This window comes from Gekko japonicus, unplaced genomic scaffold (genome assembly GCF_001447785.1).
Source record: "Gekko japonicus isolate JY-2015 unplaced genomic scaffold, Gekko_japonicus_V1.1 scaffold1516, whole genome shotgun sequence".
NCBI classification, from domain to species: Eukaryota; Metazoa; Chordata; class Lepidosauria; order Squamata; family Gekkonidae; genus Gekko; species Gekko japonicus.
In genome coordinates this window covers 210,312-221,417 of record NW_015172050.1, presented here as the reverse complement: position 1 = coordinate 221,417, position 11,106 = coordinate 210,312, and the positions used below count along the sequence as shown (strand labels likewise).

The 11,106-nt window shown below is 51.4% G+C and overlaps 1 protein-coding gene across 1 annotated transcript in view; it reads right to left on the bottom strand.

The window, feature by feature from the left end:
• Positions 1–1,817: 1,817 nt before the first annotated feature.
• NCAPD2 (non-SMC condensin I complex subunit D2) overlaps positions 1,818–11,106 on the bottom strand; it is a 44,903-nt gene continuing 35,614 nt past the window's right edge. Inside the window, exons 26-31 of the mRNA XM_015420729.1 lie at positions 9,763–9,857; positions 8,167–8,247; positions 3,679–3,865; positions 3,390–3,531; positions 2,074–2,229; positions 1,818–1,898 (exon numbers count right to left, since the gene is read on the bottom strand). Of these exons, the coding sequence (XP_015276215.1) occupies positions 1,825–1,898; positions 2,074–2,229; positions 3,390–3,531; positions 3,679–3,865; positions 8,167–8,247; positions 9,763–9,857 (735 nt within the window). The 3' untranslated portion in view covers positions 1,818–1,824. The remainder of the gene's footprint in view (positions 1,899–2,073; positions 2,230–3,389; positions 3,532–3,678; positions 3,866–8,166; positions 8,248–9,762; positions 9,858–11,106) is intronic.

Sequence of the window (11,106 nt, the reverse complement as noted above, 5' to 3'; positions counted from 1 at the left end):
TTGCTATCTGAGACTGAATACAGGAATACCATCCCTCTATTTGATCTACACTGGACTGCCTATTGGATTTGTTTTTTTGGGGGGGGAAGTGAAAGTGTGGGATCTTGTCTATGACGTCTGAAACGGCCGAGGACAAAGGATATCGGGTGATTCTGCCTGCCAGCTGAGAGTTTCAGCTCAAACCCTGCTCATTGTGCTCCCCCCCTCCAGAAGGGAGGTGGGTCAACGACTGAAGGCAGGGCTTTTTTGGTGGTGGTGCCATCTTCACTATGGAATGCTCTTCCCTGGAGGTCAGGTTGGGACTGGATCATGTAGGCTTTGGTTACTCCTTTAGGTTACCCTTTGAGGTGCTTGATAGCCAAGCTGGCCACTTTAATTTTATTAGCCCCGATCAAAACTGATTTATGATTGTAATTCCTTTTTGTATTGCTGCTGGTTATTTTTTGTTATTATGATTGATGTCTTCGATGTTGTTGTGAGCCATCTCAAGCAGCCTTGATTCTGCAGAAGTCACAAATAAACCATCCAGATAAGCACTGCATCAAGTTATCGGAGTGATGGATACTGGTGTGGTTTGTCTGGTTTCAGCTGGCAGCTGCATTGATAAACAAACAGCCCTTATGGCAAAAAAAGAATAATAATAAGAAGAAAAGATTGGATTTATACCCCGCCCTTCACTATCCAAAGGTGTCTCAGAGCGGCTTACAATCTCCTTTCCCTTCCCCTCCCCACAACAGACACCCTGTGAGCAATGTTCCCTCTAAGCTGTGGAGTCTTGTGAGCAAAAATTCTACTTTGTGAGCTACTGGCATTAAAGTTGTGAGCGAGCCATTTGGCTGCTGCATAAATCAGTTTGCTTTGGAGCCATCCTTCCTGAGCTAAGGCAAAAATGTGTGAGCCGGAGGCTAAAAAATGGTGAGCTGGCTCACACTAACTCAGCTTAGAGGGAACTATGCCTGTGAGGTAGGTGGGGCTGAGAGAGAGCTCTTGACAGAAACTGCTCTTTTTCAAGAACAGCTCTTTATCAGAACTACGGTTTGCCCAAGGCCATCCAGCCAGGTGCAAGTGGAGGAGTAGAGAATCAAACCCGGATCTCCCAGATTAGAGTCCGCGCACTGAACCACTACACCAAAGTGGCTCCCAAAGAGAGTTTGAATAGCTTGTGAAGGGGGGGGGGGGGGGGGGGGGGCTGTTACAAGGAGATGAGATTAAAAATTCAGTAAGATTAGGGACAACACAGCAAGAGTAAGCACTGAAGCCAGGAGGCACGGAACCTGTGCCCGGAGACAGTACCTAAGAAAGCGCCAGAGATCCAGGATAGAATGGGAGAGCACCTCCCCACCCAATCCTGCCGTACTCCGCTTCCAGGTCCACTGAAACAGAAGAGGGCCGGCAAAGTCGAGAAATGCTTCCGTGTGATTATTTCACACACGCCGCCAAGAGCGTAGTACGGTGCACTGGCAGGTGTGCAGCACGTCTTTGCTGAGCAGCAGCATTCCCCTCCCTGATCCATTTTGTCCCACAACCACTGGTGGGTCAACCCGTTTAAAAGACTCAGTCAGGATCGACCCATAGACATCCTCCTCCTGCTGGCCCTTCTTGCTCCTCACGTGCCGGAGCGATACACGCGGCACAATCCCTGCCTGAAGCCCACCTCTGGATGGGTTGAGCGACCCCCACAGTGGACCGGAGGACCGGCCAAGCCGACTCCCTCCAGGCTACTTTAACGTACACGTTTGGAGCCGAGACTTTAGAAACTCATAGATCTTTATTCATTAGTACAAAAGAATTTAAAGTGTTAAAAAAGAGAGGAGGGGGATGCCATCACCGGGCACAGCGGGCTGACGCACGGGAAATGGGAGTTGTTTTGCTGGGCGTTTCCTCCTCCGTTAGTTCGGCTGGAAAAGAAAACCATGTCAGGGGGCGGGGGGCGCTGTGGGGAGGCAGCACTAGACACAGCAGAGGGGCTGTTCATCCCACCTCTGTGGAGGACAAAGAGCCACCCCCGGCAGGCTAAAACCGCCCTGCGCGTTCCTAAGAACGAGCTCTTCCACAAGCATGCAGGATCCTCACCTTCTTCCAGGCTGTTTTCCTCATCACTGGAGAAGACGACGGAAGCCTTCTGCCTGGAAATCTTCCTGCGGGCTCTGGAGACGCGGGGCTTGGGGGTGACGAAGGGCGAGTCCGTCTCTCGGTTGGCAGCCCGCAGTGGCTGCTGGCGACGGGAGCCTGGAAGGGAAGGGGAATGGCACATGCCAACTCAGACACTCATCTGGATACCTATGCCTCACTTTCCTCCCTAGTGGGCACCCAAAGCCGCCTATGACTTTCTGTTTTATCATCACAACCATTCTGTGAGGCCACCCAGCAAGTTTCTATGGTGGAGCGGGGACTTGAACCTGGGTTCAATCTGACCACCACACTACACTGGCTCTTACTAATTTATTACGAGTGAATGCATTCGTCAGTGCTTTTCAGCTCTCAAGCGAGAACATTCTCAACAGCTTCTGCAAAATCCATAAGCCGTTTCCTAGGCCAGCCTACAGGTTGCCCAGTGCAGTGAGCAGGCAAGATGGAAGGAATGGCTTTCAGGGAACACCACTAAGGGACACAGGAATCTGCACCACTGGCTCTACTGCAACACCACTGAAAGTTTCAGGGTCTTGAGATTTCCCAGCTTTCGTTTTTAAGAGTTCGAATGGCTTCTAAGGAAAAGTAGGCAACAACATTCCTCCCTCCCACAGATCAGGGGGCAGGTATGTCGGGTCCTGCTTCCAGCAACTGGGACGAGACCAATTCACTCTGCATAATACCCCCAGGACCTGTGCTTGTCCTCATCTCATCATCTATTGCTTCACAGAATCGGCTGGGATAAAACTTCTAACCAGTTAGGGAGCAATCCAAAACCTGGAAGAGCATCCCTCGCCAACCACTGCAAAGTTAACATTCACTTTCAATGGACACACACACACACGAGCACCATCTCCTGCCATGTGTCCCTGTGTGCCATCAACGGTTGTCAGGTGGGCTATCCCACCATTTAGGGTAGCCCGTCTGGCATCAACCAGAAACCTGGTCCTCCTTCCCTCCTGGCTCTGGGAAATGGGCTTCCTGAAGAGGTGAGAGGGCCTCCTCTCCTTGGAGATCTTCAGAAGATGCTGCCAGGGCTTTTGAGGGGGCTTAAAGTGGCAGACATCTCTTATGGTGGGGGAAGAGGGGAGAAAGATTTGGGGATCGCCATTTTATTTTTTGCTTTAACGGAAAACATTCCAGCTATTAGTCAAGCTGCCTTGAGCCACGTGGGATAGAAATGCTTTAAGAAATCCATAATTCCCCTGCTACAAACAAGCAAAGAGTTTAGCACAGAGTCTGAAAGCGCACGGACGTACTCGCTGCTGTTCTTTTGGCCGTCTGGGCCACAGGCCTCCCGCTGCTTTCTGGGCATTTGGACCCCTGGGGAGTTCCGGCCAGAGAGTCCAGGCCCCTGTTGTGGCACTTCTGCAGCTTCTGCTCAAATTCTTCAACAAGAGTCTGACGAATGACAAGCAGATACAGATTACATAGTTAATGGAAAGCATTTGCAAGTTTGGGCTCCAAGTCGCAAAGCGCCCCCCCCCCTCAATGTGTCTTCATCCCCAGGGAAAAAGAGCATCTGCTATGGAACACGGGGGCACTCACCTTCATCTCGGGTTTCGCGCACAGCCGTCGGAGGCGGCCCAGCACTGCCTGAAAGCAGCTGTAGACGGCCACGTCCTGCAGCTTGTCCCCAAAGCACTCGAAGTTGTCTTGCATCTTACGGAGGCCTCGGTCTGTGAGCGGGAGCAAGGTCAGGCAGAAAGCCAGGTCGTGGTGCTGACGCTCTGTTCTGCGAGGAAGGGGGGAGGGGGACAACAGACCACCTTAAGCAGCAGGAAAGGCCTCCCAAGCTTAGAGACCAGGCACTGATATTTCTTCTGAACGGATAAGGGCATGCTGTTAACACGTGCAAGACCCCCAGTTCCTAAAAGGAGCGCCGTGGGGCACGTATAGGACCACCAAGCCCAGGAGTATAGGAAAAAGAGAGGTGCCAAAGCTGCTTCAAAAAGCAAGGATGAGCAAAGTGAGGTGTAATCTGAGCTGTGTGGGCAAGGGTGGGCCGAGGGGGAAAATGGCATTATTATTATTAAATTTGTGGATTGCCCAATCCCTGCTACTGCAGGGTACTGGGTGATATAGAACATTTGATAAAAACATCAAAACCATAGGAAAAAAAATGCATAAACAGTACTATACAGCAAATCTTCATCTGGGCATGTGTGTGTGTGTGGGTGCACCTGGAAGTCATGGCGCCCTCTGCTGAGTGACCCCTCCTGGTGGCCTGGAGGATATTCAGAGAGGTGGCTGAATAAAGCCTGCCCTCTGTCCTTCCGACTGCTGGTATTCCAAGGAAGTCTCCCATCCAAGTTCTTGCCAGAGTCGATCCCGCTTAGCTTCCGAGATCTGACACGATCGGGCTTGCCTGGGCTATCCAGGTCAGGGCCTAACACAGCAAATCTTAAAGAATCAGAGGGCGAAGTTCCACAATTCCTTCTCATTCCAGACTGCGGCCATCTCATGGGTGGGGGGAAGAGGAATGGGGCAGTCTGGAGAGGGGGCCAGCCAGAATGGAAAGGATCGCTACCCTCAACCAAAAGCCTGGCGGAACACCTCTGCCTTACAGCCCCTGTGGAACTGCATCAGATCCCGCGGGGCCCTGGTGTCATTCGGCAGAGTTCCACCAGGACGGGGCCAGGACCGAGAAGGCCCTGGCCTGGGACAGACAGATACCTTTGAGGCCAGGGATCACCACTAGAAAGGGGCCTGTTCCCAGTATGCCATAGCCCCCAATCCCCCAAAGGAAGGAGGGAGGGAGAGAGACAGCCTGCTCCTGGCCCTTGCCGGGTAAGGGCTGCTGGCTTGTGAAAGCAGTGGAGTGCGCCTTGGGGCCAGAGCAGCTCAGACCATCAGCCCACCAGGAGTTTTCCCTGTGGCTTAATAGCCAATCTGTCCCCAGCCAGCAGCACTGATTCTGGACTCCTGGAAATCCTGTCTTCGTGGCTGCTGGTCCAGTTTGACGTGTAGGCCAGTAGCTGACAGTGGGCAGGCCACTTCGATGCGGAATGAAACACGGCAGCCAATACCAGGTTGCCCCAGGACTCATGGGCATGCGCGAACAGGACCCTGGGCTCAATTAACTCCCCCCCCCCAAACAACTGAAGTGTAGCAGTTACAGCTAGGCAACTTTCACATGCCCCAGTAAATGGGTATCTCCCCCCCCCTCCAGCCAAAGAAAGGGGTGGTGGTGAAGACAGGTCATACGAGGTCACAAACAGGAAGAAGCGCGGACTTCAGCTCCAGGGATAATTGCAGGACAGTTGTCAAAATGAATAATGGGTGGAATGTTACATCACAGAAGAGATGCTAATAACTAGTTGTCACCGAAGCGGTAAACCTACACGTAGGCCGCCTCCACCTTCTACTGCATCGAGAGCATCGCACAAAAGAATTCTTCGGGCAGCCTGACTTCTTGACAAAAAGGTAGAAGGTCCTAGCCTCGGCTGTCTACTCAACACTGTTTTCTGCACTGAGGTACGTTAAAAAAAAATGGAGTAGTCTACCATGCAAGACCCCCCTCCCCCTGTTTAAAATGGTACAGCCTAGACACTGGGTGAGGAGGAAGGCCTCGAAGGAGCCAGAAGTGGAGAGGGACTCAGAGAAGGCCTGCGGATGATTTGGGACACACACACACACACACTTTCCAAATAGAAGCACTGGGAATTTTGGGCAGCAGTCCCACAAAAGGCCCTGACCTCGATGGCCCAGGCTAGCCCGATCTCGTCAGATCTCTGAAGCTAAGCAGGGTCGGCCCTGGTTAGTACTTGGACGGGAGACCACCAAGAAGCCCGGGGTTACTGTACAGAGGAATGCAACGGCACCTCAGAACGTCTTGCCTTGAAAACCCTAAGACGGTGATGACCATAAATGGGTTGCAAATGGACAGCACTTTCCACCACCACCACAAGAATATGGAACGACCGAAGCTTTACTTGTTCAGACTGTTCAGTATGATGGCAGCATTTATGGAAGGCAACATTACAGAACGATCACTCCTGTGTACGCTGTCTGCAACACTGCTTTCAAGCATGTTGTATTTCATGGTGGCTAGTGTTGTCCGCAGTTGTTACGTTATGTGTACTGCGAGCCACCGAACAGCCCAATGTTTTCAACATGCTAAGTTGTAAAACACATTTCATGTTGTTAAAGCGGTAAAATAAGTTTAGGCTTTATAAGAATTGCATCTATGACAATTTCTTCCAAAGAAGAAGAGATTGGATTTATACCCTGCCCTTCACTCCCCGAAGGAGTCTCAGAGCGGCTTACAAACTCCTTTCCCTTCCGTGCTAACAAGTCACAGCTAACGTATGGTGACCCCCGTGGGGTTTTTGAGGCAAGAGAGTAACAGAGGTGGGTTTGCCATTGCCTGCCTTTGCGTAGCAGCCCCAGACAGGTCAACAGAAGTGCATCAGTAGCTGTATTTGGCTGAACAGGGGCCATTCCTAGAGGTTGGGGGGAGGTCTCTTTCAAAAGAAGTGCAGAGAGGCAAACAAAGGGGAAACTGTGTCCAAGAGAAAGTGGTAAAGATGTATGGTAAGTATTGGATGCCAAGCCTGGATGGTTGATTTATTTTGACAGCAAAAAGTATTATGCGATATTTCAGCTCGTTGGCCAGCCAGCAACCAATGCCTCGGCTTCCGGGCTCACCTTCAAATTGGGCGAACTGTTCCAAGTGCCTGGTTTGGACGATGCTCAGCCTAAAGTTACCCAGCGCCATAAGAACATAAGGGAAGCCATGTTGGATCAGGCCAATGGCCCATCCAGTCCAACACTCTTGTGTCACACAGCGGCCAAAACCCAGGTGCCATCAGGAGGCCCACCAGCAGGGCCCGAATCTTCTGCAGCCTAAAAGACTGCTCTGTCCCAACAACTCCAGGAGGAGGAAGAGAAGATGGACTTCCCTTCGCTCTCCCCCCGTAAACCTTCTAGGACAGCGCACTACTTAGGTAAAAAGGTAAAGGTAAAGGTTCCCTTGCTCGAAAGCCAGTCGAATCCGACTCTAGGGTTGCGGTGCTCATCTCCGTTTCAAAGCCGAAGAGCCAGCGCTGTCCAAAGACGTTTCCATGGTCATGTGGCCGGCATGACTAAACACCAAGGCGCATGGAACGCTGTTATCTTCCCACTGAAGTGGTACCTATTTATCTACTTGCAATTTCTTGCTTTCGAACTGCTAGGTTGGCAGGAGCTGGAACTAGATGGGAGCTCACTCCATCATGCGGCACCCTTAGGTATCCCTCTGCAAACTGCTTGCTCTGTGGCATGGAACTTTAGCTTCTCCAGCATGAAGACAATTTTCACCCTCTCTATCCCCAAAATCTGAGGTTGCTTGCAATGACAGCTTGTTCTCTTACAAAAGAAGAATCTACTGGGGAGGAGGGGAGAGAAAATTATCCTTCAGTAATTCCAAGGGCGTTTTGTAGCAACCTCAGAGAATAGCTAGCAGGTTTTTGCTCTCCAGGGGAAGGGAATGCATGCCACTTATCACTTATGTCCCCCGCCAGTGGAAGCGGCCGGAGGCTCTAAGCCATTACTGATCCACTGACCAGCTAATGGGGCCCCCATCCTGTGTTGTCCATAGCATCAGAAGCTGCAAAGATGCTCTCAGCTGTTGCTTTGCCCGCCTACCGGAGACAAAATAGAGCAGAACGGTGCAAAATGCAGGTATTGGAAAAATAGAATAGTTTCCCACAAACATTCTGTTCTTCTAATAATAATGGCATACAGATCATTTTGCACGGTTCCGCTGTTTTGTCTTTCGTCCTTCCTCAGACCATGGTCCATGTGCATATACTACGCCTACCAGAGACAGCAGCAGAACTCGCTTCTGGTGTCTGTGACTCACTGTCTTATTCCCACCGACCAGGGCACGCCCTTTCCACCCGCCCCTGCCAAGCAGGCACACCGGTCCCAGGCGGCCTCTCTACTCCCACGTTCCTCATCCTGAGGTCACAGCTTCTTCTTTCAGATCCCGGAGGACCGGAAGGGTCCACACGCGCCTCGTTCCCTCCAACCATTCCTCACTGCGCAACTCACCGGGCGGTCCGGAACCGCTGGCAAAGCTTTTCCACCAAGCTCTCCGTCTGCTTGTCTTTCGTGATATAGGAGAAGAGCTGCCTGCGAGGGGAGGAACAGAGAGAGAGAGAGAGAGGGAGACTCCGGAGTGAGTTGCCTCCATTTTTCCAGTATCCCTACAGCTTTGGCTACTGTATCAACAGAAATTACAAGTTAACTTGTGGGGACCAAAGAAGGGGATCCATTATATTGATAACCCTGCAGTCAATTGCGCAAGAACTTTGTTGCTGAAGCTGGGATACTCTGACACTATCTCACTAGCGCTAATCTTGAGAATCTGATTTCCCCCCCCCCATAAGGACCTATACAAGGAGTCCCCAACCCTTTCGAGCCTGTGGGCACCTCTGGAATTCTGGCTGTCTATTGTAGGCGTGGCCACAAAATGGCTGCCAGGAAATGGCTGCTGCAGCTCACCTCCAGTCACACGGTGATGATGATCCCTGTACTATTATGGTAGCTGCCGCCGAAGTAACTCAAATGCTGCACAGCCAATCAGGAGCCTTGTTGGGCAAAAGCCCTACCTGGCCCCACCCACTTTCTAAAAACACTTGGCGGGGACCGGGAAAGGGGTTGGCAGGCGCCATGGTGCGCACGGGCACCATGCTGGGGAGACCCTCAATGGATGCATTCATGTTATTCTTCACTTTATTGATTTGCGAGCACATAAATTCTGGCAGGGCTTTACTAGGCAGGCATTGCCACAGCCGTTGGCCTGCTCCTTGCATCCTGTGAGATAAAGCAAGAACCACCCTGCACCTTGGTCGTGCAGAGGACCTGGCGGGGGAGCGGAGGGCAACAATGCTCCCTCTAAGCTGTGGGGTCTTGTGAACAAAAATTCTACTTTGCGAGCTTACTGGCAATAGAAGAAGAAGAGATTGGATTTATACCTCGCCCTTCACAACTCAAAGGTGTCTCAGGGCGGTTTTACAAACTCCTTTCCCTTCCCCCTCAGGTGGGGCTGAGAGAGCTCTTGACAGAAACTGCTCTTTTTCAAGGACAGCTCTTATCAGAACTACGGCTTGCCCAAGGTCATCCAGCCAGGTGCAAGCGGAGGAGTGGGGAATCAAACCCGGTTCTCCCAGATTAGAGTCCGCGCACTTAACCACCACACCAAACTGGCTCTGTGAGCGAGCTGTGAGTGAGCAATTTCACTACTGCATAAGTTAGTTTGCTCTGTCTGGAGCCATCCTTCCTGAGCCGAGACAAAAATGTGGGAGCCGGAGGTTAAAAAACTGTGAGCCAGCTCACACTAAGTCAGCTTAGAGGAAACACTGGAGGGCAGACTCATTCCGCTTTCAGCCCCGGCACAAGCCTGAGCAATTCAGGAGAGTGGCCGGCAGTGCTTGTCTTGCCATTCATCACAGCCAGTGGACCTCGCATCAACTCTCAACAATGTGAAATCTTTCGCTTTAATTTCCTAAGTGTTTCAAGACAGATGGCGTTCACAATTCCAGCCTGGTTGAAAAACAACAACAAAACCCTCTCCTTTCCCCCCAGCTGGGTATGCAGGAAGCTCGACCCCCCCGCAGAGCACGACCCTAAGAAAACCACGGCTACCTCATGATGGTGCGGAATGGCTGCTCATCGATGCCCGAGTCGGGATCCGAGAGACGGCTGATGATGTCCGGAAGCAAGTTGTATACGGCATTACCCTGTGGGGGAAAAGAACAGTGCTTGGGGAGTCCTTTGGCTAGACTGGTACTCCTGGGGAAGTTAGGATGTTATTATTTTTAACCCATGTAACCCTTCCCTAATTTTTAGTCAACTTTTCTTCAAACTAATTACACCTGTGTGCTGTGTTGTTATTTTACTCTGCTAAGTATACAGCAGTATACAGCAGCCAGTCTCAGATCACTCACTGTGCTGACTATTGCCAACTATACTTGCTGAACAGAGAAAATGTGCTGTGAAGAGCTGTGCCGGGGGCTTAAAAACCTGGCTACCTTGGCCTTTTGTTGGGAGTCATAAATGTAACCCTAGGACGAAAATGGGTGAAGATGGAGCCTCCCTTCAGTAGAAGGGATAAAACCAAGTGGGGTACATGAACATCTGCTCCTATTCTCAGGGAGGACCAGAGAATCTGAACTGGTAAACCATATCTATGGTCCAGTGGAGGCACAAAGAAACCGGTCCAGATGTTCAGGAGGGCTTCAAAAATCTACCCTCCTTCGTGAATTTTATAACTAGGAATCTTTTGTCTCCTCATGGCAGAACATCTGGAAGTGTGGGCCTCCGCCTGCTAACTGAAGGGCAAGTTTCATCAAGAGTTTGAGGTTTACCATTTCGGGGAGACATCTGGGCTGAACGTCCCTGAGCATTTCCTCCTTGTCCGAAATTAAATAAGGCCGCTGAGGGCAAACACCGATTATGCTGAAGTCCTTTCCACCTTCTCAGCAGGGAGGATGCCTGCCTGCCTGCCCTCACTAGCCACCCACACAAGTAGGAATTGACCCGGTGAGACATGGGAAACGCCAGCATTGGCCAACAGCGCGTTAGAGTGTCGATACCAACAGCCCTAGACCAGGCAGCTTCCTCAAGCCGAGGCCAGTTCCAGACTGTCTTTCGAGAAGGGATTCCTTTGGCAACTGAGCTGACTGGGATGGGTGTGGCCGACACCAAAATGATGTAAGCCTGGCCTCGGGGCAGAGAGCGGACCTGGCTTTCTGTTCTGAGCTGGGCCTCCGCTATTTGGGAACAGGAAACCTGGGTTTTTAAATGGCAACTGGGCTCTGGTGACCTGTTTGACAGAACTCTAGGACATGGGTCCCCAATGTTCTTCAGCCTGTGGGGACACCTGGAATTCTGACACAGGGTGGCAGGTGTTATACAGTGGCAAGTTGCGAATTTGGTGACAGGCCCTTATTGAACTGTTTAGTTCTTTTCCCCTGATCCCTCAGGGCC